General features: G+C 37.0%; 2 protein-coding genes across 2 annotated transcripts; one reads left to right on the top strand and one right to left on the bottom strand.

The window, feature by feature from the left end:
- The first annotated feature begins 1,501 nt into the window (after positions 1-1,501).
- hif1an (hypoxia inducible factor 1 subunit alpha inhibitor) lies at positions 1,502-10,794 on the top strand. Its single transcript, XM_007545231.2, has 8 exons — positions 1,502-1,961; positions 5,897-6,147; positions 6,570-6,718; positions 7,372-7,517; positions 7,612-7,718; positions 8,631-8,694; positions 8,784-8,894; positions 9,179-10,794. The coding sequence occupies exons 1-8, from the start codon at positions 1,782-1,784 to the stop codon at positions 9,233-9,235; spliced, it is 1,065 nt and encodes a 354-aa protein (XP_007545293.1). The 5' UTR covers positions 1,502-1,781; the 3' UTR covers positions 9,236-10,794.
- Positions 10,795-12,288: 1,494 nt separating this feature from the next.
- On the bottom strand, positions 12,289-17,338 carry cuedc2 (CUE domain containing 2). Its single transcript, XM_007545230.2, has 9 exons — positions 17,205-17,338; positions 16,523-16,610; positions 15,605-15,748; positions 15,436-15,497; positions 15,214-15,338; positions 14,939-15,106; positions 14,327-14,391; positions 14,178-14,238; positions 12,289-14,093 (listed from the first exon to the last, which is right to left on the bottom strand). The coding sequence occupies exons 2-9, from the start codon at positions 16,594-16,596 to the stop codon at positions 13,947-13,949; spliced, it is 846 nt and encodes a 281-aa protein (XP_007545292.1). The 5' UTR covers positions 16,597-16,610; positions 17,205-17,338; the 3' UTR covers positions 12,289-13,946.
- Between the last annotated feature and the right edge of the window lie 9,044 nt (positions 17,339-26,382).

Here is a 26,382-nt window from a genome sequence, read left to right as displayed (position 1 = left end):
GTATCAAAACTTTATTTTATAAAGTAAACTATACTTGATTATCTTTTGAACCACTTTGAGCCTCATTTTTCTGGAGCTCATAAGATGTCACTGATATTTGCATGTTGTGAGATTTGACTGAAATCTCCTGCTTTTGTTACAGTTCTCTTGGCTTGTGTTCCTTGTCCCCTTTACACTGCTGCTTGTGCTATGGACTTCAGTGAGATTTTAGGCAAAGCAAGTTAATTTGTGCTTTATGGAAATGTGAAATACAAACAAGCGAGAAGCATTATGTTGCAGTGATGGAAAGCGGTGAAAAGTTGGAATACTGACTACAAGTAATGTTCCAGTCAGTAATTGAAGGTAACACTAAGCAAATTGGTTTACACCAATGCAACTTTGTACAAAATTTTGATTGGAAAATTATACTTCTTTTTCCCAAATAAAAGCACCAAAATGTATGTGAATCATTTTTTATTCCACCCATTTTATTCTTATATCCTAAGGAGCTACAAAGATCTACAGCCCAGATGAGGAAATCTATTAACACAACCATTGCAGAGCAAAACCACAAATCAGACCTATGTTGAAGAAATTCATCATTGAAGGAAAGCCTTTAGAAGCCGTGTTGGTAGATTGGCACAAGTCATTCAGAGGACACGCTGGGAGTCATAGGAAGAGTCCAGCTTCCTTTGCACAAAAAATAAAAGGTGAAGGGGAAGCACACACTTTAAATCACACTGGCATGTGTGACACAATCCCTACAATAAAATTTAGGATTTTCTTCATAGGAAAACTGACCGGAGTTTAAGGAAAGATGAAAAGGTTAAATGGAACAAAATACTTTTGTTATGAAAGTACTTTGTAATGATACAGTAGTCTCTAGTCATTCCCAAAATTAAAACCTTAATTTTAGGTTGTCATGTTTTTTTTTTTTTCAAAATTAATATGTATATATAGTTTATTTATACCATAAATAAACTATATATTTAACTATATGATTTTCTTGATTGTTCTGTTTACATGCATGCTCGTGACACAGTTTAAACGTCACAGTCCTTTTAAGCTAATGCCATTTATATTAAATATAAATATTCACTGATATATTATATATCTTAAATTTAAAAGAAATCTTTAGTTAAGCAGCACAATTTAATATTGTACATTGCAATATTAAATTATGATCTTGTGGTAACTGAGGAAAAACAAAGATATTGCTCCCTCTTGTGGCAATAACATGCTTTTGCAATATGATCTATACCCTGAAAGCTTTTAGGAATAAAAAAAAAAGCTTTCGTTTCTAAGTAATTGAAAGCCAGAAAATACAGAGTAAAACAAGTACCATTTTAAATATATACACTATTTGAGTGTTATCTCCTTTTTGACAGAATAGCTAAAATAAATTAACTTTCCATAGTATAATTCATTCGGATGAACTTGAAAATGTTTTGCACCAGTTTACCCCGGACGCTAGGTGTCGCTGTATAATATTATGTGCCTGAATTAATCAAAACGGCTTCCTGTGTTTTTGCAGCCCGTGTAGTTTTGTTTGCTCCCTCCTGTCACCACAGCGTGTAAACATTCACACACGGAACAGATCTGTGGTGAAACGCTACTTCTGGGCGGCAGGAGCCCTCTTATTTTATTTTATTCATCAATAAACCTGAGCAGGGAGTGAGACTGTCCAGGTAGTTCCGCTGTATATTTATATGAATATAAAAAAGGAAAGGAGAAGCTGGTGGACGCTTTCATTGTGAGGTGGACCGAGGTACAGCAGCGAAAGCGGGGCTCGCTGAACCACCATGGCAGCGGCGACTGTTGTGGAGGCAGATGCGGCGACAAGCGACGACGGAGCGGCTTTCTCCGACGTGCACAGTCGGGAATGGGATGAGTCCCAGTTCCGAAAATACTCGTTCCCAACCAAGCCCATTCCCCGGCTGTCTTACACGGACCCCAGAGCAGAGATGCTTATAAACAACGAGGTAACGCAGCTGCAGGGTTAGGTTACTGGAACTTTATTTTCATTTATACAAATCTTCTTTTCATTAGAATTTAAAGAATCATCGAACATTTAATATTGAAAAATGCAAAAGTGAACTTGAAAAATAAGCCCGACTTATTTGGCTCAAAATAATAATAATAATAATAAAAAAATATAAACACGAACACCGAGGTTAATGATAGTGAAAGTAATCTATCGAAGAGCATAAGAAGTATTGTATTTCCTTTTTTGATAATACACAATGTTTCTATTTTGTCTCGGATTACTTTTTATTTTTCTGGCGTGGTTAATTATATATATTAAAAGAAAGCCAAGAGAGGAAAAATGCCACAACTTTCCAGACTTAATTCCTCATACAGTTTTCTAAAAACTTTTATGTGTTATTTGACTCTTTGCATCTTGGGTTTATTATTTTAGAGGTCTGTACTTTTATTTTTTTGTTCAGAGACTGAAAAAAGACATTTTATTCCTTTTTTGTGGTCTCCAAAGCTTGGGACATAACTAAAACATTTATTCATTCATATAAGTCTAACCCCCAGCAATTTTTAATAGATATGAACTACATATTTGTTGTTGCTCCTGTACTATGTCCTTGTGTAACTGGCTTACAAGAAAATAAATCAGTAGTCAGGGTCACAAGTCCTGTAAGCTGTTATATTTATGGGTCAAAAGCTGAAATGCCTGGAAACCACTGATGTAAGATGTTCCACAAATATTGATGTCACAAATATAGGTGGTGTAGATTTGAGTTAGAAGATTCAGTCAGAAGTATTGTTTTAGAATTTGGAGGACATATGGACGATAACACCCAAATTATGTGCAGAGGAGGTTTTCGTAAATGGTTTGCATTGTGGTGTGTAATTAGTATAAAAACCTATTTTATTGCTCTGTGTTTGGTTGCCAAGTTTCAGACTGGAGAAGTAAGAAATTGTTTACAGTGAATAAGTCTAATTTTAAAGCAAGATGAAGTAGTACTTTTTCTTTTATTTCACTCAGACAAAACTGAAGCCCGTTGAGTATCTAGGTCAGCTAAATCCTGAGTATCGATCAGCGACTTGAGTGCACCTGCTGAGTCCAGTGTGGAGACACATTGATGTTTAATCCTGAAGAGTTTACTTGGAACAACTAAAAACAGATCTGAGAAGATGTTTTTATTACTTTCCTTAGATCAAATAAACCAAAAGAGTCATGGGTAGCAAATGCAAATGCTTGCTCTTACTGATGAAAGTGTTAAATATGAAATATGTCTATGTGGTATAGTAACATTTTACATAGTAACATTTTAGAATAAACACAAGCTAAACATTTATTTATTTTTTTAATTGCATGCCATTTTATACCGTATTTTTGTCCTGTTTCTTTGAAACAATCCTGCTGTTTTAAAACAGCATTGTGTTAACAGCTGAATGAGTGGGGTTTTTTTGTGCATGAGGGAAGCAGGTGACGCCGTTCTTTTAGCCAGCTGACTAGCAGTGCACAGTTGATGTGCACTGCTCTGAAACGCTGATTTCTCCAACTTATCAAAAGCACGTCCAACCTGTAAGAATGAAATAGGACATTTTTTTGAACACAACAGACATCCTTCATATTACCGTTTGTTTTCATTGCCATTTGTTTTAACAGAAATACTTTACCTGGTAGGTGTGTCTGTTCAGGACAAACAGCCTTTGTGCCTTTGTTTACATTTCCCTTTGGGTCTTTCATTATTCATGAACGTGCTGTTGTTTGAGTTTCAAATGAAATTTAGCCTATTTCACCTGTCTCCAAAAGGTTCCAGTGACTTATCTCTCATTTATTTAAGCTGCCGGTCTTCTGGTCTTCCTGTGGGTTTAATGATTCAAAGCTAGGAGAATTCTGACACTCTGCTTTGATGCAACATGATATAGCATAATGACTTCATAGTGCATTCTCTGCAAAGGACATTGTTCTCTTAGGATTTTAAAGAGAGTATGTTACTTGATTAAAAATGAAGCGGCCCAGGTTTGTCACCCGAATATTCACAAACACCCTGGGCTTCCTGTTTGCATTATCCCAAGGTTTATGTGTTGCTTAAGATTTCATCTTTTGTGTAATCCAAATACAGACAGAGATGCATGTTGTAACCTAGAGAACGACAGTAGAGCCGACATCTTCTCTAAAAGGAAGCAGGTTTCCTTTTCCTACCCTGCTTTATATGGCTCTGTTACACAAACCTACTACAATGTTCATCTCCTGAGAACTATTTTACAAGAATAGCTTTAATCACTGTGTAAAAGTGAACTCCTTTCTAAATGACCTTCAAAAACTGGCTCAAGTGATGCAAATGCAACTTGAGCTGGTGCTGATTTAGCTGAAAGTTAGCTTTTCCTGTGTACTTCTGTTGCTGACAGATGTGTTAAACATTTGCCTTTAAATCTTTCCTGTTGGAGATAGTTTTCAGATGTTCATACCCAAAACTTGGTAGATGAATGGATTTTAAAACTACAAATTAGGTAGTAACTCATGTATTCATTCATTCAGCTATTTACTTTCATTAATAATTGAGACCAAGTTGATTATCAACTTGGTATGCGGAAAGAAGGCTTCTTTGAACACCAGGCTGTTCTACTTACAGGTTGCATAAATGCATCACATTAAGGCTACGAGGCTCAGCCCTCCGTCATTTAACCATCTAATTGGAACAAGACTGATAAGTCGCGAAACATAATCTTATACCACTGCAGCTAACAATACGTGGAAAAGCCAAACTCAACGCAGACCGGTACGTTTTAAACAGTCCTCCTCCAACCACATCATCTCCTAGCAGCTGCAGAGTTCAGCGTCCTCCGATGAAAGTGAAACCGAGAGCCAGCCGCAGGCAGCCGAGCAGCGGGAGCGCGCACAGCGGGCTACGTTCGGTTTGTCACGTAGGCCTGCGAGCTCCGGGTGTGTGTGCGGTCATGCGCGTGACTCACGTGCACGTAAATCGCGAGATGTTATTTTAAATCAATTTACACTTCCTTTGCATGATCTAAAACATGTACACTGACCGGGTGAGATAGCTTTGCAGCTTTGGCAATGACTATTCTCATTTTCTGTTCAGGATGCTAAACACCAGTTGCATCAGTTCTTTTCAGATTATTGACATCAGATTATTGGGAAATTGACAACGGGGGAAAAAAATAGCAGCAACACATGAAATGCTTTTGGGTAACACTTTATTTGAAGGGGTGTGCATAAGACTGACATGACACTGTCATAAACATGACATAACACCTGTAATGAACAGATGTTATGCCATAAACATGACATAACACCTGTAATGAACAGGTGTTATGTCAGGTTTATGACAGTTGTCAAGAAGTGTCATTCGGTAAATAATGACACTTTTAATGCAAAGTTGCTCTAAAAGTGACATTAAAAGTCCATTAAAAGTCCCAACTTTGCATGATTTTGTAAATTATGATAATGCAACAACAAAAATACAATCACGTTTTCAAAAACGTCACTATCTGATAACGTTGTCGTCATACTACAGCATGTTGTCCTTCAGTAGATTTACTGTAAGCAGGTTTATTTACTGTTAACAGCGTCTGCTTCAGATTGTCTCTCATATTTACATGATTAAAAAGTATAACACAAAATTAACATGAGAAGAGTTGCTATTTCTGCCATGGCTACACTGACAGCAGAAACATTATTTGAATGTTTCTGCTCACGTCATTGTGTTTTCTCCAGGTGCCACTACAATGTATCACCAGCGTATAAATGCATGTCATCTTGAAGATATCAGGTTTTATTGGACATCTTCAAGACTTAACCAGCTTTTAAATGTTTGAAAATAACTTCTGTGAAGGAAAGTTTAGCTGTATATTAGATCTTCTTAGCGTTGAGGTGTATAGCAACCACCAGGCTTTGTTGTAACATTTCAATAAAGTGTTCCTGATCTTCCTCCAGGAACCGGTGGTTTTAACGGACACCAACCTTGTATACCCAGCACTGAAGTGGGACATCCCATACCTCCTGGAGAACATTGGAAATGGAGACTTCTCTGTTTACAGTTCGGAAAACCACAAATTCCTCTACTACGATGAGAAGAAAATGTGCAACTTTATGGACTTTGTTCCCAAGTCTCGTCGAATGGAGATGAAGTTTTCTGAGTTTGTGGATAGCATGCGTAAAAGAGAAGAAGAGGGAGGAGAGGAGAGGTAAGTTGTCAGACGTGTGATGTGAGCAATGCACATTTCTGCTGTTTTAGCCTTCAAAAGTATTGAGGAAAAGATATGCCGGTGACCGAGTTAGTGACTAAGGAGTTATGTGACGAAGGCTTATTTCTGTAACCTGACTGATTTGGCAGCTCATACTCAGATCAGATACCAAAGAGACATTCGCTTTTAACTCGCTGACCCTTAAAGTAACTGTTACTTAGTATAATTTCCACTTATATTAATGCAACTCCCCCCACCCCCAAGTGTTTGAAAACTGTAGGGAGTGACTTTTTTTTTTCTTTTTAAACTCTCGTTTGCACCACTTTTCACACCAGCAGGTCCAGGGCTTGTTTTTCAGCCCTTTGCATGTGAAATAGCATGACTCATACTTAAAGCATGTCTCTTTCCTCATGTGTTTCAAGAGTCTATTTGCAGCAAACACTGAATGACACAGTAGGAAAGAAGATTGTTGTTGATTTTCTTGGTTTCAACTGGAACTGGATCAACAGACAGCAAGCCACGCGGAACTGGGGGCCGCTGACGTCCAACCTTCTGCTGGTTGGCATGGAGGGTGAGCCTCTCATTTCCTTCCTATATTCCATGATACACAATAGCCTGAATGGCAGAATATTGGCATTGCAGAATACTGGTATACGCGCCCTGAAAGGACATGGTGTATTCAGGGTGTGGACTCATTGCCCTGAATGGTGGTGGTATTGTCTGTGAAACATGGTGGTGGTAGCATCATGTGCTTTTCTTCAACCGGGACAGGGAAGTTGCCTAAATCTGAAGGGAAAATGGATGAAGTTAAATGTAGGGCAGTCCTGAACAAAACAAGTTAGATGTCCACCTTCCAGCATGATGGTGACCCAAAACATAAAGCCAGATCTAGATCAGTTATTTGTCTCAGATGAACTCAGTTCGGACCTAAATACAATCCATGATAAGGCTGGGAAAACTAATTTTTGCAAATTCTCTCCATCCAGTCTGACTGAGATGTACAGAGCTGGCAGAGACAGTCACTCAGATGTGTAGGTGAAGTGAAAGGTAGTTTTTATTTATAAAAAAAGAAGAAAAAAAGCATTTAAATAACATAACCCATTTTCCTTCAGCTTCTGCTCCATCACACAAGATGCCAAAAATCTTATCTATTTTACAGTTTTCAAGCTTCAGGTTTTCTGGGTTTTTTTTTCACATTACTGTATATGTTTATCATTTTCTCAGGCAATGTGACGCCGGCACATTATGACGAGCAGCAGAACTTCTTTGCACAGATAAAAGGCCATAAGAGATGCATCCTTTTCCCCCCAGACCAGTTTGAGTGTCTCTATTCTTACCCTGTCCATCACCCATGTGACAGACAAAGCCAAGTAAGTTAAGCTGCTTAACGTGATTTAAGGTTTGGCTAATTTTGCTAATAGGCTTGTTCATATTTTTTTTCCACCAACTTTTCTTCCGTTTTAGGTTGATTTTGATAACCCTAACTATGAGAAGTTTCCAAATTTTAAAAATGTTGTTGGCTATGAAGCTGTTGTGGGACCTGGAGATGTTCTCTACATCCCTATGTATTGGTAAGATGTGTTTCTCCTTGATTTTTTTTTTTTTTTTTTTTTTATAAAATTTTGCAAAATTATCAGAATAGGAGGTTTTATCCCTTCCATCATTTTTTTAAACCTTTTGATCTTTATACTTTTAACCATCAAAGAGTTCACACATCAGTTCACCTATTACTTTATCAACGGAATATGCAGCTCTAGATGAAAATAGCTTTCGCTTTGATTGCCTGCTGTAATTAGAGTCTGCTGCTTCCAGTGATGTTACCTGAAACTGTATTACACAAGGTGGAAGCCATAAATCAACTCTGTGGAGAAACACAGCTGAGCTCGCTAAGCACACACTAACCTCAGAAAGGCAGTGATTCTGCACCAGATGAGTGAGATGTTTAATTTAGCCTTTCTCAGGAAAACCAGATGTATTGCATTCCCACATGAATGAGATTTTAGGTGTACAGAAGACATTTCTGAGAATGTCGGGGTGGAGCACCCTTAGCGCAGTTGTCCTCCGAACGTGTGAACATATTATTAACACCACCTTCAGGGTGCTGTTATAGCAGGATTGTGCAAACGCCAGGCACGTCAAACACTAAGCTATTGTGCAAAGTGTTAAAGCTCACCTGCCCTCTTGCAGTCCTGATTTTTCTCCTGTTGCTATAAAAGAAAAAAATATTTTGGAAAAGTTGAAAGATTTTTCTTTAAAAATGTTTGAATATGTTCAGTTTTCAAATTATTAAAATTAAATATTGTATAAAATCTTGGTAAGCAAGTGATTAAAAATGTTCCAGGATTTTCTTGTTTTGCTGTTGATTAAAATAAATCGACATTTAAGCACACACTTGGATTGGTTTTGCAACCTGTGATGTAAATTTCACTTTAAAAAAAAAAAAAAAAAGTGATGCGTCAATCGTGTTTTTCTTGCTTTTGAAGGTGGCATCACATCGAGTCATTGTTGAACGGCGGAGTGACCATCACGGTTAACTTCTGGTACAAAGTACGTATATTTGAATCATCACGTTGCTGCCGCGTAATGCACAACTTTCCCACTTCACTTCATTTGAACCCCATTTCTCTTTTATTTAGGGAGCTCCAACACCGAAGAAGATAGAATACCCTCTGCGAGCTCATCAAAAAGTTGCCATCATGAGGAATATTGAGAAAATGCTTGGAGAAGCACTTGGAGATCCCCATGAGGTAAACGCTTACTTTTAAGCCAGTCTTTACCGTCATCAAAAGAAGCTGCACCTATCATCTGAGCTCGGTCTGCACATGAATGTCACATTGTCCGTTTCTAGAATATTTAAATAGGACCTATATTTAGGTCACTAGTTACATTGGAATCCCTCAGGCACGCTGACCCTCCCGACAACCCAGTTACTGTGAAAATTCATTGCCAACTTCATTTTTGTACTGAGGAAATGCCGTTTAGAACAGAGAGTTACATCACATGTAAAACCCTCTGTTTTCTCCCCCTGCAGGTCGGGCCGTTACTAAACACAATGATCAAAGGGCGATATGACCAGGGCCTCAGTTAGAGCTCCAACGTTGCAACTCTTGAATGGACTGCTCCACAAACTGTTTGCATGTGAAGTGTGTGTGTGTGTGTTTTTATTTTTCTTTTCAGTGTGCATTCTGTCATTGGAGCTAAGCGCCAGTGCATGGCCGTAATCAGCCATAATGAAATAACTCTGCATCGGTCTCAGAACGGCGTTTCCATAACAACTGCGCCGAGTAAAGGAAGAAAAATGAATCAAACCAATGGGATTTTCATCCAACTTGAAGATGCTTTATTTTTTTATTTTTTTGCCTTTGGAGAGAAGAAATGAAGACGTATTTCTTTGAATCAGTGTTTCCTTAAGTCTTACAATTTCTGCTTTTAGCCTTAAGTTTTAATATTTGTATCTGCGAGGAAACAGTGTTTAAGAGTACTTGTTTAGATGAGGGGTAAAATATTACAGAGAACACATAAAGAGATACCTTATCTATAAGGAATAAACAGTTGCTGCTCGAGTACAATATTAAGTTCTTATCACAAAACAACTTTAGAAATGAGTGTTCTGTGATGATTTATCTACATTAGGTAATTTCGTACTAATGTGCAGTCATTTATTAGCAAGACTGGCCATGATTTCAAAATATCAAAATCAGTTGCTTTATGATGATGATAAATGTATGGCTGTGAAACAGAGGATGCAGCTGAAGGTATACGAATAATTTTTATAAGTGCTTTTGGTTGTCTTTAATTTGTATCTTAAGTGCTTTATTGGATTTGCAGCCAAGAAATCCAGTTAGAGGATTGCTGAAAATAAATGTTACAACTTTAGTTGCTAGTACTAGTTTCTCTTAAATTGTAATAAATTACACCAAGTTAAAAACGGTACAAATGATAATTATATTGTACCAGTTGACTGAACTAGTCTAGACTAGAACTAGACCAAGTGCTGGCATGAAGCTTTGTAAAAGCAAATGTTGCGAAGCTTAAAGCACCATCTAGTGGTCGGGTTTGAAATAGCTTCTTAAGCTGTCCCATTTATTTTAGAATAGGAAACTAGAAATAAAATCAGTAAGCAATATTTAGGCTCCATTATTGTAACCTCTGAGTCATCAATGATCTGACATGCACTTGTCCCCTTTTTTTTCACAGCCTGTGTAAAGGTAAATGCTAATCAGCCTTTAACTTACTGTAAATGTCCGTTAAGGTCTCTAGTACAGGTCGACACTAGAGTTTCTTTGCTTCAAACATTTCTGAGCAGTTTTTCGATGCTGCAGATCCGAGTGAAACGAGAAGCAGAACATCGTGTGGTGTGCCAAACAAATTGAGCTTCATGTTCAGAAAGTTGGTGTTGACACAGATTTTCTTCCTGTTAACTGATGGTGTGCATATGTATATTTTTTACTTATTGCACTCTATTCAAATGGTTTTAATTCATGTGTAAAAATGCATCTGGGTGGGTTTTTTTATGTGAATTGTTTACTGAATGCATTTGCCTGATACATGGCAAAAAAAAAAAAAAGGAAGGTGATGTTAAAACTTTTCTATATTATGGTGATTGTGTTTGTTTTCACTTTGGCATTAAAAGGTTTAAATGTGAAATTGTTACCGTTTCCTTTTATGTCACGTTTTTTCAGTGATTCAGTTTTCAATATAAAAAACTTTTCTTTTGTAAGATTGAGGTGTTTTTTTGTGTGTGCCCGTAATCGGACAAGGACTCAAGATCAGGAAATGAATCCTGAATTAGACCTGTCAAATAAGAAATGAAGTGTCTTATGTTTAGTTTGTAAAAATAAGTTTTGGTGGTTTGTTTGGTATTTTAGATCCAGCTCATGAACTGTTCCAATCAACCAAAGTGTAAAGTTGGCTCCAGGACAAACTTAGTAAAATGCTTCTTTGAACTTTTGAATAAGGATCAGCGAGTCGAAAGTCAAAATAGTGATTAGAAGAATTTCACAATTGTGGAACAAATTGTTAGAAACATGTTTCTTTAATACAAAACTGCATTTATTAAGCATTAATAGGTTTTTGTCATTTAGAAAATGGGAGGAGGGGAGAAAAAAAAATACAACAGATCCCGGAAAACAATTTTTCCAAACTCAATTTTTGTTTTGAAAATGAAAACGCAAAATCCACACTTTCCAAGACTGAATATGAACCCTGTCAGATGGCAATATGCAGACTGAAATGGTCCACTCTGATTTACCTAAATAACTTGTACTGAGTTCTGTGAGAACCTAAACAGGAAGCATACGGTACTCTACAAAAATGTAATTACTATAAATCACCAGAAGTCTTTTTTGAAGCCATGATAGAAAAGGAGAAAAAGAAAATCAGTTAACGGTTTCAGATAAGTCCGCTCCATGCTCTACATAACACCATTGCATGATAAATATAACATCACATCATATGAACACCCAGTTCTGTTATACTACATTCAGAGAAACAATATATCACAGGTTTCAAATAGCTGCGTATTACTTACAACAAATAGGAGCGGAATATAAATACTAAATCCTGGAAAAGAAAATCTGTTCAGCTTATTTGTCCTAAATGTACAACTAAGTAGGATAAAAGAGATCACTCATTTTTTTTTTTTTTTTTTACAACAGTCTCGGGTGAAGCAAAATTCACACACAAACACAAATGAGATGAGAACAACAGCATTATTATTTTTACCTGAAAGCACACAACCTTAAATCTTCATTAATGCAATCCCGTTTCCAAAAAGTTGCAAAGAAAGAGAACTAAAATAATGATTTGCAAACCCTGCAGGATCCCTATTGAGCAAATCTGTTTTACGTTTACATTCTGTTGCACATAAAACTGCTCAGAGGCCAACAACTGGCTGTTTTGAGCAGATTGTTATCCTAGTTTTAATTCAAACCACAAACACCCTTCATTGTCGATTTAGAATTACCTAAATGTCTTAACATTGCAGCATCTTTGTATGAGCATTATTTTTGGATCTACAGTTAATTTTTTTAAAAATCTACAACCATAATTAATTCTCCCTCATTGTAGCAATTTCTAAGTAAAAAATCCAAAGAGCAGCAGTTAAAAATTGCTCAAAACAAAAATGGACTTTTTTTTTTAACATAACAATTTCCTTTGTGCAACACATACAGAATTATCAGTTATGATTATTCACTATAGTGGTGCAGTTGATAGCACTGATGCCTTGCAGCAAGAAGGTCCTGGGTTCAATTCCCAGCCCAGGAGAATGTGCAATGAAGATTGTCAAATCTCCATTGCGTGGAGATTTGACATGTTCTCCCTGTGCATGCGTGGGTTCTCTCTGGGTACTCTGGCTTCCTCCCACAGTCTAAATTCTCCTTAGTTGTGTGTGCTTGGTTGTTTGTACTGTCTGTCTCTGTGTTGTTGAAGATGTTACATTAACTGTATGCTTGAGGCTAGGGAAATCTGATAACACTTAAGCATGTATTGTGCACACAAAGACCAAAGGAGACTAAATTTTTGCCAGAGAGAAAGTCAGGAATGGAGAAAACCTTCCATACAGATCAATGTATGGCTGCAAGAAGCAGCTCACTGAAGTTATTTTAGTCAACAGGGTTAAGACTAGCAATTAGGGGGTAGGTTGTCCTGATTTTATCCTCAGAATAGATATTTCAGAAACACTTGGTTTTTAGTGACCTCAGTATATGAACATTCTGTTGGAAAGGGCTGAAATTTGAATGGGGTGTTCTGTTTTTCACAACTGCATATTATCTAAAAAAAAAAAAAGAAAAAAAAGAAACAAAGATAATTTAAAAGAAATATGAATATCAGATATATGTCATTTCTGTTTTAAAGTAAATAAAAGGCTTAGGGCAAGTTTGCAAATCATTGCCTTGTACATCTTATGCAGCCAACCAACATTTTTTGGAAACTTAGTTGCAATGGATTTAAGATTCTGCATATAGAAACATTTATATATCAAAAATAAATATTCTGGACTTTAAAATGAAGCCCATCAAGTTCATATTTCACTATTTGGGGGATACCCACAATCCTCTATTCTGATATTCTACACAAAAAGGTGTTATAGCATGTCCATTTCTAGAAAAATGTATTTACTGTGCAGGAAACTTAGGTATTAATTTAGCTTTCTAGTAAATCCTAAATTACTACAAGACAGAATTTTTTTTTATATTTGTCCTACAGTGTGGAACAGTGCAAGAAATAAATGAATTTGTGCGAATCTGTCAGACGTAATAAAGTTTTGGGGCAGCAGCGCAAACTGCGCTCAACCTCAAGGCTTCAACAAAATGTATGAATCTTGATGAAAACTTAAGGAAAAAAAATATACTAAGACTTGTAATGTTCACAACAAACTTCAACAGCACCACTTATTTACAAAGATGATGAATATTATAATCATGGACCCCAAAAAAAAAAAAAAGAAGAAAGAAAAAGAGCTGTCAGTGCGACATCAGACCTGCTGAGGTGGCCAAAACAAATCCGATAGGCTGTTTGTTACACAAACAAGAACACAAGTTACAACAGATTGACTAAAAAAAAAAAAAAAGACAAAAAAGTTTAAAAAAGCAACAGCGGTGCAACTTAAAAACAACGGTTTTATCCAAGGCATGATGGTTAACGTTTTAAAAATAAGCCACTGCCACACTGAAAAATGTTTCCTAATACTAGGGGGTTTGTGGGAATACATCAAGTTTTGGTTAAATGAGTTGGATAAAGAAGAAGTAGTGTAAACAATGCCGTTACTAGCTGCTCGCACAGTGCTGTGCTCGTCATCAATGGAACCTGTACTTTCGGGCCGGTTTCAGGTTGACGTAGGTCTTCTTCATGTCGTCCGTCTCGTTTTTCTTCACGAGTTGATATCTCTCTCCTTTTGTTGTAACCACCTGGTTACCGTGGTAGCGGACAAGCTTCTTTGGAGCCTGATGAACGGGGGGAGGGAAAAACAAAGTTTTATTGTACAATACAAAGAATTGTATTAAAAGGGAATATACCCAGAATCGTACGTCTTTGGGAGCAACTGGTCGATGGGTTTTGTTATCTTCCTCACTGTCCACTAGCATGTACCTGTAGAGACAGAATTCAGATGCAACACTGTGATTAGCTTGGGAGGGTATTTCTGTTCAACAACCATAATGTTAATAGTTTCACTTACTTCTCCAGGATGCTCTCTTTAAGTTTCTGGTCTGCAAGTGATGAAATGCTCTTTCCTTGGTTTACCTGAAGTGTCAGAATAAGACGGGTTTAGTCGTTTATGGTTCCGCGAAGACGTACTCCTGTCTCTTACCGCTTTTTATTTACGCTACAAATAGAAACGTGAATGGATTTCATGTTACGGACCGTATTGCATGATTGAAAATTTACATCCCGACTTCCTTCGAAATTACTGGGAATGTTGATATTCCAGCCAAACTGGCTGATCTTGAGCCACTTTGCAACGAAGAATGTGAAAATCCTCTGCCTCTATATGTGCAAAGCTGGTAGAAAGCTTTCCTAAAAAAAATATGCAGCTGTAATTTTGGTGAACGAAGGACAACTCAGGGGGCTGAAGGTTTCTCTGTGTCTTTTTCTTTCATTTCAACATTAAGCACAACTTTTTGTTGGTCTGTCAAAGTGGCAGTCAAATAACGCGACAGACTTAGAATAGATTCATGGGCCATGAATACTTCTTCAAGCACTGTAGCTTAAAGATGTTAGAAATTGATGAATTTCTAACATCATGTAATCTGGGTGATTTGCCACGTTTCTCTGCGACACAGAGGCTTACATTAATAGGAGTGGGGCTGAGCTGGACGTCGCCCTCTATGATAAGGCGCACTGCTTCCTCCATGTCTCCTTTGGCGATGGAAAGAGCGCTGCGAGCTTCGGACAAACTGCACTTTGGGAACATCTCCAGCAGGTGCTGCTCTTGGAACTCCCACTCAGATGCCGACAGCTAAAAAAAAAAAGGGCCATATTTATTGTTTGAATTTGCGTGGTTAAAATTAAAGAACTATTTTAAAGCTTGAAGAGGTCAGTGCTAATGTGTGTTGGCTTGTTAACCTTGGCTGTAGCGCCCTCTGTCTGTGGCTTAAGGCACAGAGGTTCTTGTCCTGGTTCTGGCTGACTGGTCAGGGCATTGAGTTTCAAAGAAACCTCTTCCGTCCCCGTCTTAAGCACACTGTTTTCTTTAAAATGCAACACAAGATAAAGTTTAACGCTTCGTTTGTAAAAACCAGGCTTGCCACAAAGCTATCATTTAGAAAAATAAAAACCAACACTCACCTGACATCCGAGCAGTGGCCAGTTTTGAAGCCAGACTGAACATCATTTCACAGACTTTGACACTGGAGCATAAACAAAATAATCTTTAATCAACATCAGTTGACAATGGTACAGCTGACCGGCCCTGCTTTTGCGTGAGCAGAACAGAGGTCGAGTGTGGCCGTGTTACCTGTCTATTTCGGCAAACCCGGGTATATACGCTTCCAGCATTTCTCCAAAGACCTCCACGTCAAAATTCTCCTCAATGCTCTGCTGGGACCCCAGGTCCTCCAGGACCCCGGTGATGTACGACAGAAGAACATCATCCAGTGTGCTGCAGGATGAAAATAACTACATTTTAGTTTACAAAAAAATAAACAAAAAAACTATTATGTATATGTTATTCTTTAAATGATTCTCCTCAGCTGCATTTGTTTAAATAAAGCACTATTTTTAATAACTGTATAGTATTTTTGTCTTATGTTATAAATTTGCCCCTCCTGCACAGCATCTTATTTTTTTTTTACCTTTTTAGTGCATGCTCCCACTTCACTTAACGTGTTGCTGTGACACCTGAATTTCCCCACAGGGGGACAATAAAGGACATTTCCATTCTATTGCAATAAGCATTTGAGACACTTAAATCTGCCAAATGTCGCCTTCAATGGCAGAAAAATTTAATCTGATTGGCCACGTGCATATTTGGCATGCTGAGGCTGAACGCAGTACTCCTGGCATATATTATCCAATCCAAAAATTCCATCAACACAGTCAGTCCTATGTAATTTTTCACAAACTGATATTGTGATGACGATTAGAATTCAAAGTATTCACTAACTCTGCAAAAAAGATTAGAACAGTGTTTAAACAAAAAAAAATATTGAAGACACAATTTACTTACATTGTATACGAATTTTAAATATCCTGCAGACGTTATATTATTGCAGATATGATCGAAGTTAACCAAACTGTTATTGTTTTCCCAGTTCTGATAAAGTTTATGGGGTAACCAGAAGCTCCAGGAAAATTGGCATAAACTAACACTGCAGAAGGACTAAATATATATTTTTTATTTATTAAGAATAGAAAATCTGGAGAGTTTTCTCACCTGAGATCTGCATCAGGAATGTACGTCTGGATAAATTCGTGCAGGGCACTGTGGATGATTTTGTGGAGGTCCATGCTGTTCTCCCGTGCTATAAAGCGACATACAGGTTAGCGGGCTGCAGCCGATGCACAGAAGATGATCAGAGTATTCATGTTGCACAACAGCCACCGACAAATAACCATGGTTCGCGTTGGTCATTTAAAGTTGTCACTTATCAAGTATGGTTGCAGACTAAGACTTTAATGGAGGTGTTACAAACTCCGTCTTCCCGAGAGCTTTGTTATCAAAGTTAGGAATGTTGACGCTAATCCTCCAGCTATCTTATGTAAATGTCGAGCAACATCTGAATAACATGATGACCTCTTTTGTGTTAGCTTTGTTGTCCTGTTAGCATATTAAAGAGCTAATGGTCATTACAGCGGCTACATTATCAAAAGATAAGCCACTTACAACGGGTCTCTGTAAATAATATAAGCATATTAATAGTACTGCACTCGTCAATGTCATGCAAACAACGTACTGTACGTAAAAAAAGCTAAAGATTATATAATAGATACAACGGGAGAACTAGCACTGTTAGCTAACAAAAACAACCAGCAAGCAACCTAAGGAATTGCAGTTGCCTTGGTAACTGTAATCTGGGTGATTTAAAACTAAACGATTTTGACGGTGCAAAACTTACCGTGTCAGAGATTATGGATACATGAAGTTTGCAGTTTCCCCCAGATATGTTAAAGGGGGAGATGGACAGTGCAGAGGTTATGCAGGCTCGATATATCTCGTTAGCCCGCACGATTCAAAACGTCGAAGACGTCACTTCCTCTAAGTGTAAACAGCGAGGCCTATCAGGGATAGGCTAAAGGTGCGAAAGAAGCAGACACATGGCTATATAAAAACAAAACACAACTATCTCATATGCTTGAAAGAAAAACAAAAAATGCTCAACAATAATCTACAAACAAGATGCTCTTGAGGTGTAAAACTGAGTATCTGAATACCGAGGACACTGCAAACTCTTTTTTTTTTGTTCTGAATTACCTGGAGACAATCAAAATCAAACCAAAAAACTTCGGAAAACTTTGAGAAATTAGGTGACAAATAGAACCTTTCTTTGAGCGTTTTCAACCTTTTGTCACGTGATGTATAAATCAACAAAAATGTTGCATAATTGTGAAGTAAAAGAAAAACAATCACAAACAAAACTCTGAAAATGGTGGCATCAATTTGTATTCACCCCACTTTTACTAAAATACTAAACTTTGTAGACTATATAAAATATACTTGTAAAATATACTCATATAGGAGTATATTTTAGGAGTATATATTATATATAATTTTTTACTGGATGCATCTCCTATATGAGATGGAAAGTTAAACAGGTGTGAATACTTTTGCAAGACAAAAAGCAAAATGTGACGAAATAAAAGTAATTACAAAATCACCAAAACGTGCGATGAAACATGTAGCATTTAAAGCTCCTTAACTATGAAAAACAAGTGAATCATAAAATAACCAGGGATATTTTGCATTAATTGAGAATCAGTGTTTTTTGTCATAGCAATACTTTTAAGTAATTTTGAGTTCAGTAGTTTCTTTTTTTCCTGTCATATTGCTCACAATTCATATTGTCATTGTATGTGTTTGATCTCTCTTCCAGGTAAGTGGTCATGTTCATATGGAATTTAAAAATTCAGTTTTGTCGACATTTTAATCATTTTTGTTTTCATTATGTTTGTATCCTCTTGTTTCCCTTAGCTCTGTCTTTGGTTGTTTGTTCTGCTTTCTGGTTTTGTGTACCACCACGTTGATTGTTTTGCAGTGTTCATATTACAGTTTCTTTTTTCTTCATTTTTACCACTTGGTAGTCACCTATCAGTTTGACTTTTGTTGTTCTATATATATTTAGAAAATGCTTTCCAGGGGCCTCTGAAATTCTCATTAACTTATATCTCAGGTCATATTCCATGATGACCTCTAGCAAGTGTTTACCAACAAATGTCAGTGCAATTTTAGCTTCTGTTTCCTTATAAGTGTTTGATGATCTGTCTCTGCTTTCTGCCTCTCTGTCTTACTGCTGGTCTCACCGACCTTGGGTTGGTAAAAAGTCTACTCTCACTTGGACATTATCTTATTATCTTTTGCCAGATCCATGCATAGTTGATGATCAAGGTGTTATCTGAGGCACCATCAATGATGCCATCAGACCCTTCTTCAGTTACGTCCGCCTGTGTTGGTATTATAGCAGATATGTACCTGTGAATCATTAATGACAGGTCAATTGTTTCCTCGGCTGCGTAGGGGTGTCTCTTGCCGACTGTAGTATTTCATCGGGAAATATGGTACATGCACCTGATAAAACAAACAGGAGCGGGTTCGCAACTTGGCTGACCTCCGTTTCAACTCTGAGCTCATGGCTAGACGGGTGCGACTGAGGTAACGAGACTTTGCTTTCCATCAACAGGCAGCACCTCCTCGGTTTTATGTTCCCCTCGTGTGTTTACAGCATTATTCCAACAGCAGCCTGAAAACTGTTTAACTATAATATCATGACATGAGTGAGTGTGTGTGTGCATGGTTGTTTGTCCTGTCTGTGTCTCTCTCTGTGCGACCTGTCCAGGGTGTACCCCCTCTCTCGCCCGGAACGTTAGCTGGAGATAGGCACCAGCAACCCTCCTGACCCCACTAGGGACAAAGGGTGTACAAAAAATGGATGGATGGATGGATGGATGGATGGATGGATGGATGGATGGATGGATCATGACATAATTGTAACTCAAAAGAATACCACAGATCAACATCTATTTAGACCTTTCTTTCACTTTCACATAGATAATAGGGTTCTTAGCAGCAGTGCCATGATGAGTTTCAGTCAGAAATAAATGTTGCCGCACACTGTACCTTATTAAGCTTTTTCCTCTCCTCTTAATCATATTTAATTTCTTTTCAGAGTAACCCATGCTGAACTAGTGTGCTGAAGATAAAGCAGCGTTCTGCTTTTGCTTTATTTTAACATGAACATGTTTGAGCACTAGATGGCAGCATTGAGACATTTTATATCATCACGTTGCATCGTTCATTGTTTGAAGAAATACCGGAAACATATCTGCTGAATTATTGGTAATTGATGATGATTTATAGACAAGCAAATAAAACAGTTAAACAAACATGTTCTCAGTAATATTATGCTGGAATTTAGTAGTTTTAGTGATTTTTAAAAAAAATTACATTTTCATACTATTATTACACATGATGTTTTGCTCTTGGGTGCACATCACATGAATGTGTTAAAAAAAGGCCCCAAAACAATCAAAAATGATCTCAGTTGCATAAAAGTGTCTTCTTTTGCATTTTTGCATGCCCATTAAGTGAGAATGGGCAGTACAGTCACTCTGTAGTGTGACTAGAAAACACCAGGTGTGGAAGTTAACATCTGATTCAAAGCACATGACTTGGCGCTAATACAAATGGTTATTTCTTTGTTTTTAAGGACTCTAGACTGATTTTAGCCATCTCAAGTTTGACATTTTGTACATTTAGGCTTGTCAGACCTCATCTGAATTTTCTTTCTTTTTCTTATTCTTTTGCAGAATGGTGCTGATGTGTGTATTTGTGTTGGGTTGAGTGAGGGGCAACAGAGGAAGAGCATAAAACATTCGCAACGTATTTAGCCTAAATGTTTTATTTGACACTCAATGAAAGCAAGTATAATTGTTCGTTCCTTGAAACGCTTATCTGATCCACTTTCATCAGCACAAACATCCCTTGTTTGTTGAAATCCTTTAGATTCACTCCAGTCAGCGCTGCACCACTACAAAGTTGCATAAGGGGAACATTTATTTTATTTAACAGGACACAACCACAAGGCACAGGAGGTGAACTAGCATGTTTTCTATTAATAAACAAAGCAAATTAGGAGAAATACTGAAGCAATGCAAAGTTTTCAACATTCTGAACAGAAACATTTTGTCTAATTCTCGGATTAATCCAAACTGTCGTGGGAAAAGCCTGCCATGGTGACTGATGTGTGCCTATCTGAAGCACAGAGATAGTATTAGACAATTAAAATGAATGCATGCTTTGTACACTTTATTTTACAAAAATGACTTTATCTTTACTTGAGAATAATTGAGATTGCAATGCATTTTTAATGCTTTATAAAAAAATAGGAAAAAAAATGCAACTTTTTCAAAGAAAAGAAAAACAAGAAGTTATTTATAAAAGCCTCATATTAATGAAAGTAAGGGATAAACTCTATTAGGTGCTTTTATACTTCCACACTCTCACAGGCATGGGTACAATCAGGCGTGTCGACCAACAATGTTGAGGCTGTGCTGATAATGTGGATATTGTACTAGTGGCACACATTTCCATTTTCACAGAAACAAAGAGGATTGGGGGTTGTCTGATGTGATGTCTGAGAGTGAAAAAAAAAAATCATTTTAACAGTTTTCATCAGACTTACAAAAACACTAAAGGATTTCCTGCCAAATTAATTACCTTTTCCTCAGGTTTAGACAATGATGCTCAGACTTGTCTGTCGGAACACTTTTCTTTTATTAGCGTTCGATTTGCGGTTCAGCCAGAGTGACTTCATATTTAGATTTTATTGTATTTTCTCGCCGAACGATCTTCTTTGCATCAACGGCACAAATTATTTAATGTTTTCAGTTGAGTCACCTGGGCGGCGGTGATGAGATCAACATATTCACTCAACAGAGGTTTTGTTAAGATTTTTAACACTTAACATATCAGCTCAGAACTAACACAAAAGGCGCATTTACAGAGTGAACTGAAGCACAGTGGAGTTTAATTAGATTCAGCTTCTACAACAACATAAGGTCTGCTTTCTAATCAGAACCTGTCTTCAATCAGATCTTTGACTTACTGATCAGATTTTCTCTCTCTCTGCTTGGTTTTAAGAATCAGTCGAAAACAAAAAGCAATAGACTTTTGCAGAAGCAATAGTGAAGTGACCTCAACATTAATATTTTTCAACTCAAGAGTGCTTGGGGGATTGCCCTGAAGCATGAGATTTGTTATTGTGTGGTTTGAAGAGAAAAGGCTGATAGGATCCTCCTCTGCTGGAAATGTGTGGCCTTCTGTTCCCCCTTTTTATTCTTCTTAACTCTTCAAGCCGCGTACTGCAAAGGCAACTGCAGGACCGAAGGCGTAAGGAAACTAAGCTGCTGCTTTGGGCTTCCAAACCAACAGGAGCGCTCCTAAAAGCCAGCGTTGGTTTTGTAGAAGAAATATTTTTCACCATAATTTTTGATAAAGATGAAAGTTGTTTTCTACAAACAGAACTACATAAAACTACATGATATTCATTAAGTATCATGCAGAATGACTGGAACTGTCATAAAAACGATGATCAAAACCAAATAAGAAAAAAAGCATCAGAGGAAGACAAATCCAATCAGATCTGATTTTAGTCTTGTGGAAAATTGAGCAGCAAAGTCGACACTTCTGTCAGGCTGTTTCTGATCTTGCTATGCACGCTGATGTATTGAAACTCAAATTTCACAAATTTCAGGTCCAAATATGAGGAAATTAATGGGACTTTCGTTTTATTTTTAGTTTTCTATTTGATGATCAACAGACAGCTTGAGAGTGACTTTTAATTGTAAGAGAGTCCTCAAGCTGTCAGGTAATTATTAGCTGACTTGCTCAGAAAGTAGGTCAAGCTGTCAGTTTCACTTTTGGGTTCAGGTTCTGGCATGCTAATGAGAGTAAATCTTCGTAGGTGCAAACTTCACAGTGAAACAATGTACTTAGTCTTTTCTGCAACATATGGCTTGTATTGCTTCTGAAGTGATATTGCATGTACCTGGCATAAATATATCATTGTGAGAGATGCAGTGCACAGGCAGCAACACTTTTTAACATGCCCTAAAGATCTGTACCAACCTGGATTGTCCGGTGATTTAATCTCACACTATGAAATGCAAATTAAAGTGATAAAGTTATTTCCTTGTAATTTAACAACTTCCTACGCCATCACAATGAAATTCAGATACACACTACTGTTGTGACTGGGATATTAATCTCTTCAGGCAGAGTTGGTCGTGAATAGCTGCAGGAGATTTGATGATAAACTTAAAGCCTGTTAAGTGGTGGTAACTCCTAATACACAGAACGTTTCCAAGATACATCAGGAAGCAGAACATCCTGAAATCAATGCAAAGATAAACATGCTGAGAGTAACTCAGCATGAGCCACTGGAGTGTTTTACAAGGTTACAAAGTAAGAAACTGTCACTTAAGTCAGAATGCTGCCATTGGCAACCTTGTATACTTTTTTCAGTGTCTGTTATTATTATTGCCTGTTGAAATTAAAGCAAATGCAAATTTTTACCTTTGCTATGAAACTAGAGATGTTTCTGTCTCAAGTTTTAATGTAATAAAGAATGATGGGTGCATTTTTATACAAAACTGTTTAGGGTCTTTGGATTCGGAAATTTGACGAAAATTATTTTCCTTGAGGGTCTAAGAAAGTTCAAAACAACAATCCTCCATGGTTTCACGTTTCAGTTGATTAAATCCACTTCCAAACCAGTTTATAAAAATATAGCAAGATTTAGCTGACTGCAACTAAAAATACCTACAGATAGCTTATGACTTGTGACTAAACTAAGGTATATTTTAGAGAAAAAAAAAAAAAACCCAACTACATTCTTACTCACATCCACAGCCATCATAAGCTATGGGTAGTGACTGAAAGAACAAGATTTTGGATGCAAGCAGCATAAATGAGTTTTCTGGGGTTCCACATTAGAGATGGAGTGAGAAGTTCAGGGGACTCAGAGTAGAGCCTCTGCTTCTCCACATCAAGAGGAGCTAGTTGAGATGACACAGGCATCTGGTAAGGACAAGATTGAAACTTTCCAAAGAATGAAAACTGTCACAGGAGTACTTTTTGCACGGGTATTCTTACAAAACAATTAATCAAAATATAAGTTGAGACGCCTGCTACTTCAAATAAAACATGTTTATCAATTCGGTCGTACTGAAAAAATACTTTTCTGAGTAAACTATTTCGTCAACACATTTCTAGTTGTTACATTCACCTTAACCGTTACAGTCTGGAAAAATTATATAAAATTATATCAAAATTGGAGGAAAAAAATATTTCTTATAAGAAGACTTGGAATCGAGGATTAGTCTGGTGGCAGTTTACTCAGGACATGTTGTCACTTTAAAAAAATTATCATGCGTCAAGAGAAGATTTGACATGTGTCTTCTCTAAACAGTAGTGGAACATGACACGTTTTTGTTCTGCGCCACAACAGATGAGTGCAATGACAGAGCGACTCAACACGCAACAAGCCCAGGTTGATCTCTAAAAATAAATGGATTGGTCCGCCTTGTCCAGGTCTGTGTGTCTCTGTTGAACAGTCGATAGGTTAACCTGCCCCTGGCATCTATCTTGTGCGCCACCCTCCCCCCCTTTCATTACCATTGATCTGAAGGAAATAAAGAGCACACATGGTATAATATACAGCCCAGACAAACACCCTCTCTCAGTGATGGAGTGAGTGGGCCAAATGTATGAAATATTGCCCCTCTAACACATTCTGTCTTCCTGTCAATACTGCAGCCTTTGCCCACAACCTGGATCAATAGTACCTTATCCTTTCGCGATAACACGTAACAATGTTGTCTGTTGTCTTCTGCTGACATTGAAGTCCTACTTCTGCCTCCTCACATTCATTTCTATGCTGATATGTATATGATCTGAGCATGTTTGTTTCCTTCTTCTTTTTTTTTTTTTTGTTTTAAATCCCGTTTGTACTCCGAAGTGTGGGCCCGCCACAGTCTAAGGCATGGCAGTTACAAATTTACTTGTTGGTTTTCTGGACGTTTCTCTGAAGCTTTTGGGGGTCTCTCATGTGTGAGACTGCTCAGCGGAGAGAAGACACCCCTCTGTAAAAACATCTGTTGTGTAAATGGCTGTCAGACTGTCTTTTGTGGGCTCCATCTCTTCTTCGCACAAAGATTGTCATTTGTTTTGATCATTTATCTGGGTGAAAGAATAATAATAACAAAAAAAAAAGAAAAGAAAAGAGAAATCTGGAGTATGCAACCGTGCAGTTGAGCTATCTGCAGGAGGTTTTTCGTTGCTAGATTTATGTATTTATGATAAGAAACATTTTTCTTTTTTTCTTTTTTTTTTAGAGGCATCAGGTTCTGCACATTGAGGCATGTGATATAACATTGTTTTTAATGAAAAAAAATAACTATGAAGCACTTTTAGGAATACGACAAGAAGTTATTTTTTTTCAATTTTTATAATTAATCTTTTCAGTAAGCGTGCATTCTTTTTGCATTGCTGACAAGCTGCTTAAAGGTGATAACAATGAAAAAAAAAAGCTCTTCAATTATTCATGCGAGGACCGTTATTTCTTTTGGAAAAAACCCACTGGAGAAGAGAAATTGTCTTTTGTTGTTTTCAGTGATTTGAAAAAATGCATTATTTTTGTGTGCGTGATAGAATCAGGACAAGTACAACAGAAAAACTCATCAAAATTGGAGTCTCGCTCCCTGAGATTTACTGTCAACAAAATCTTTGTGTCGAACCGTTCTCTCAGGACGGTGCTGTGATGGCAGTGACCTGTACCAATGCAGGAAGTGTTTGGACAGCTTTTGTCCTCCAGTGCTGCAAAGCACAAAGCGACCATTTCTTTAAATTAGTCTGAGTGGTCTTTAATTCTTTTTTTTCCCAGGTTGTAAAATCTATCCAGTATTAAATAATGACTAAAATACTCCTGAAACCGCCATGTCTTGTGGACATTCATAGTACAGAAATACCATATTAGATGGATATGATAAAATAAGAACGTTGTCAATAAATTAAGCGTTATCCTCACAACGTACAATTTGAAATTGAAGTTTGAAAGGTTAACACATATTTTCTATTCTTATACAAACGTAACAGGAAATTAATAAACACTGCAGATGTAATTCATAAAATTGAGTGTCAATAAAAGCTTTGTGTACTTTCTGGATGCTCTGGAGTGATTTAGACCTGCACAGAAAGTGTTTAGCAAACTTCCAAAACCTTATGGTCTGCAGTTTACCTGTCATCTCTTTTGTTGTTTTCCCCCACTGTTGATTTGTGGGGGAAACTAAGAAGCTACAGAAACTGTGATATTTCTCAGGATAAGTACTCTTTTAATAGAAATATACTATGTGTAGTAGCTACCTAATAAAACTCTGGCTGGAGATTTTAAACGTAACAATTTAGGTGGAAAAATCCTATAAATGTCCCTATACATGCACCACCTGTGACTTAGAAGAGGGGGAAAATTTGTGTCCCAACGGATGTGAAAAGTTACATTTACACTTTATAGTTACATTGTAATATAATAGCAGCGCATACATTCTGGTTATATTTAAAATATTGGTGTGATTTGGAAAATTAGTCAGTTTTTCAGGCTTGATTTCTCATCTTTAAATTTTACCTGAAATTTCCTTATTTTATTCAGAAAGCTATGGATGAGTGGATAGATTGAGGTCTTAAGTACATTGCCACATCTAAGACCTTGACAAAATTTTAGACCAAAGTATATTGCGCATAAACACATATTTATTTTAGGTTTTGATAAAAATCTTAAAAGATTATGAAATGTTTATTTTTTCACCATAATATTCAAAACCATGCTAGACAGAAAATCAACACTAAACGAAATTTTTTAAAATGTACACTTCTATGTAAAAACAAGGAAACAAAAAAAAACTTATATATAAATAACTTACAAAGTAATTAGACTTAAGTATAAGTGATCTAATAAGTTTTGCTCCACCATATCAATTTAAATTGTAAATATAAAAAAAATGTTTACACAAATATGACAAAAAAAA

This window comes from Poecilia formosa, unplaced genomic scaffold (genome assembly GCF_000485575.1).
Source record: "Poecilia formosa unplaced genomic scaffold, Poecilia_formosa-5.1.2 Scaffold12, whole genome shotgun sequence".
NCBI lineage: Eukaryota > Metazoa > Chordata > Actinopteri > Cyprinodontiformes > Poeciliidae > Poecilia > Poecilia formosa.
Note: the sequence above shows the minus strand (reverse complement) of the source record. Positions and strands in the feature narration are given on the sequence as shown.

Bases quoted from the DNA above. Each gene is read 5' to 3' on its own strand.
- hif1an (XM_007545231.2), top strand. From the start codon at position 1,782: ATGGCAGCGGCGACTGTTGTGGAGGCAGATGCGGCGACAAGCGACGAC. The intron at 6,148-6,569 runs GTAAGTTGTCAG...ATGTGTTTCAAG, and splicing joins GAAGAGGGAGGAGAGGAGAG to AGTCTATTTGCAGCAAACAC. The intron at 8,695-8,783 runs GTACGTATATTT...TCTTTTATTTAG, and splicing joins CGGTTAACTTCTGGTACAAA to GGAGCTCCAACACCGAAGAA.
- cuedc2 (XM_007545230.2), bottom strand. From the start codon at position 16,596: ATGGACCTCCACAAAATCATCCACAGTGCCCTGCACGAATTTATCCAG. The intron at 15,498-15,604 runs GTAACACGGCCA...TTTATGCTCCAG, and splicing joins GGGTTTGCCGAAATAGACAG to TGTCAAAGTCTGTGAAATGA. The intron at 15,339-15,435 runs GTGAGTGTTGGT...TGCATTTTAAAG, and splicing joins GGCCACTGCTCGGATGTCAG to AAAACAGTGTGCTTAAGACG.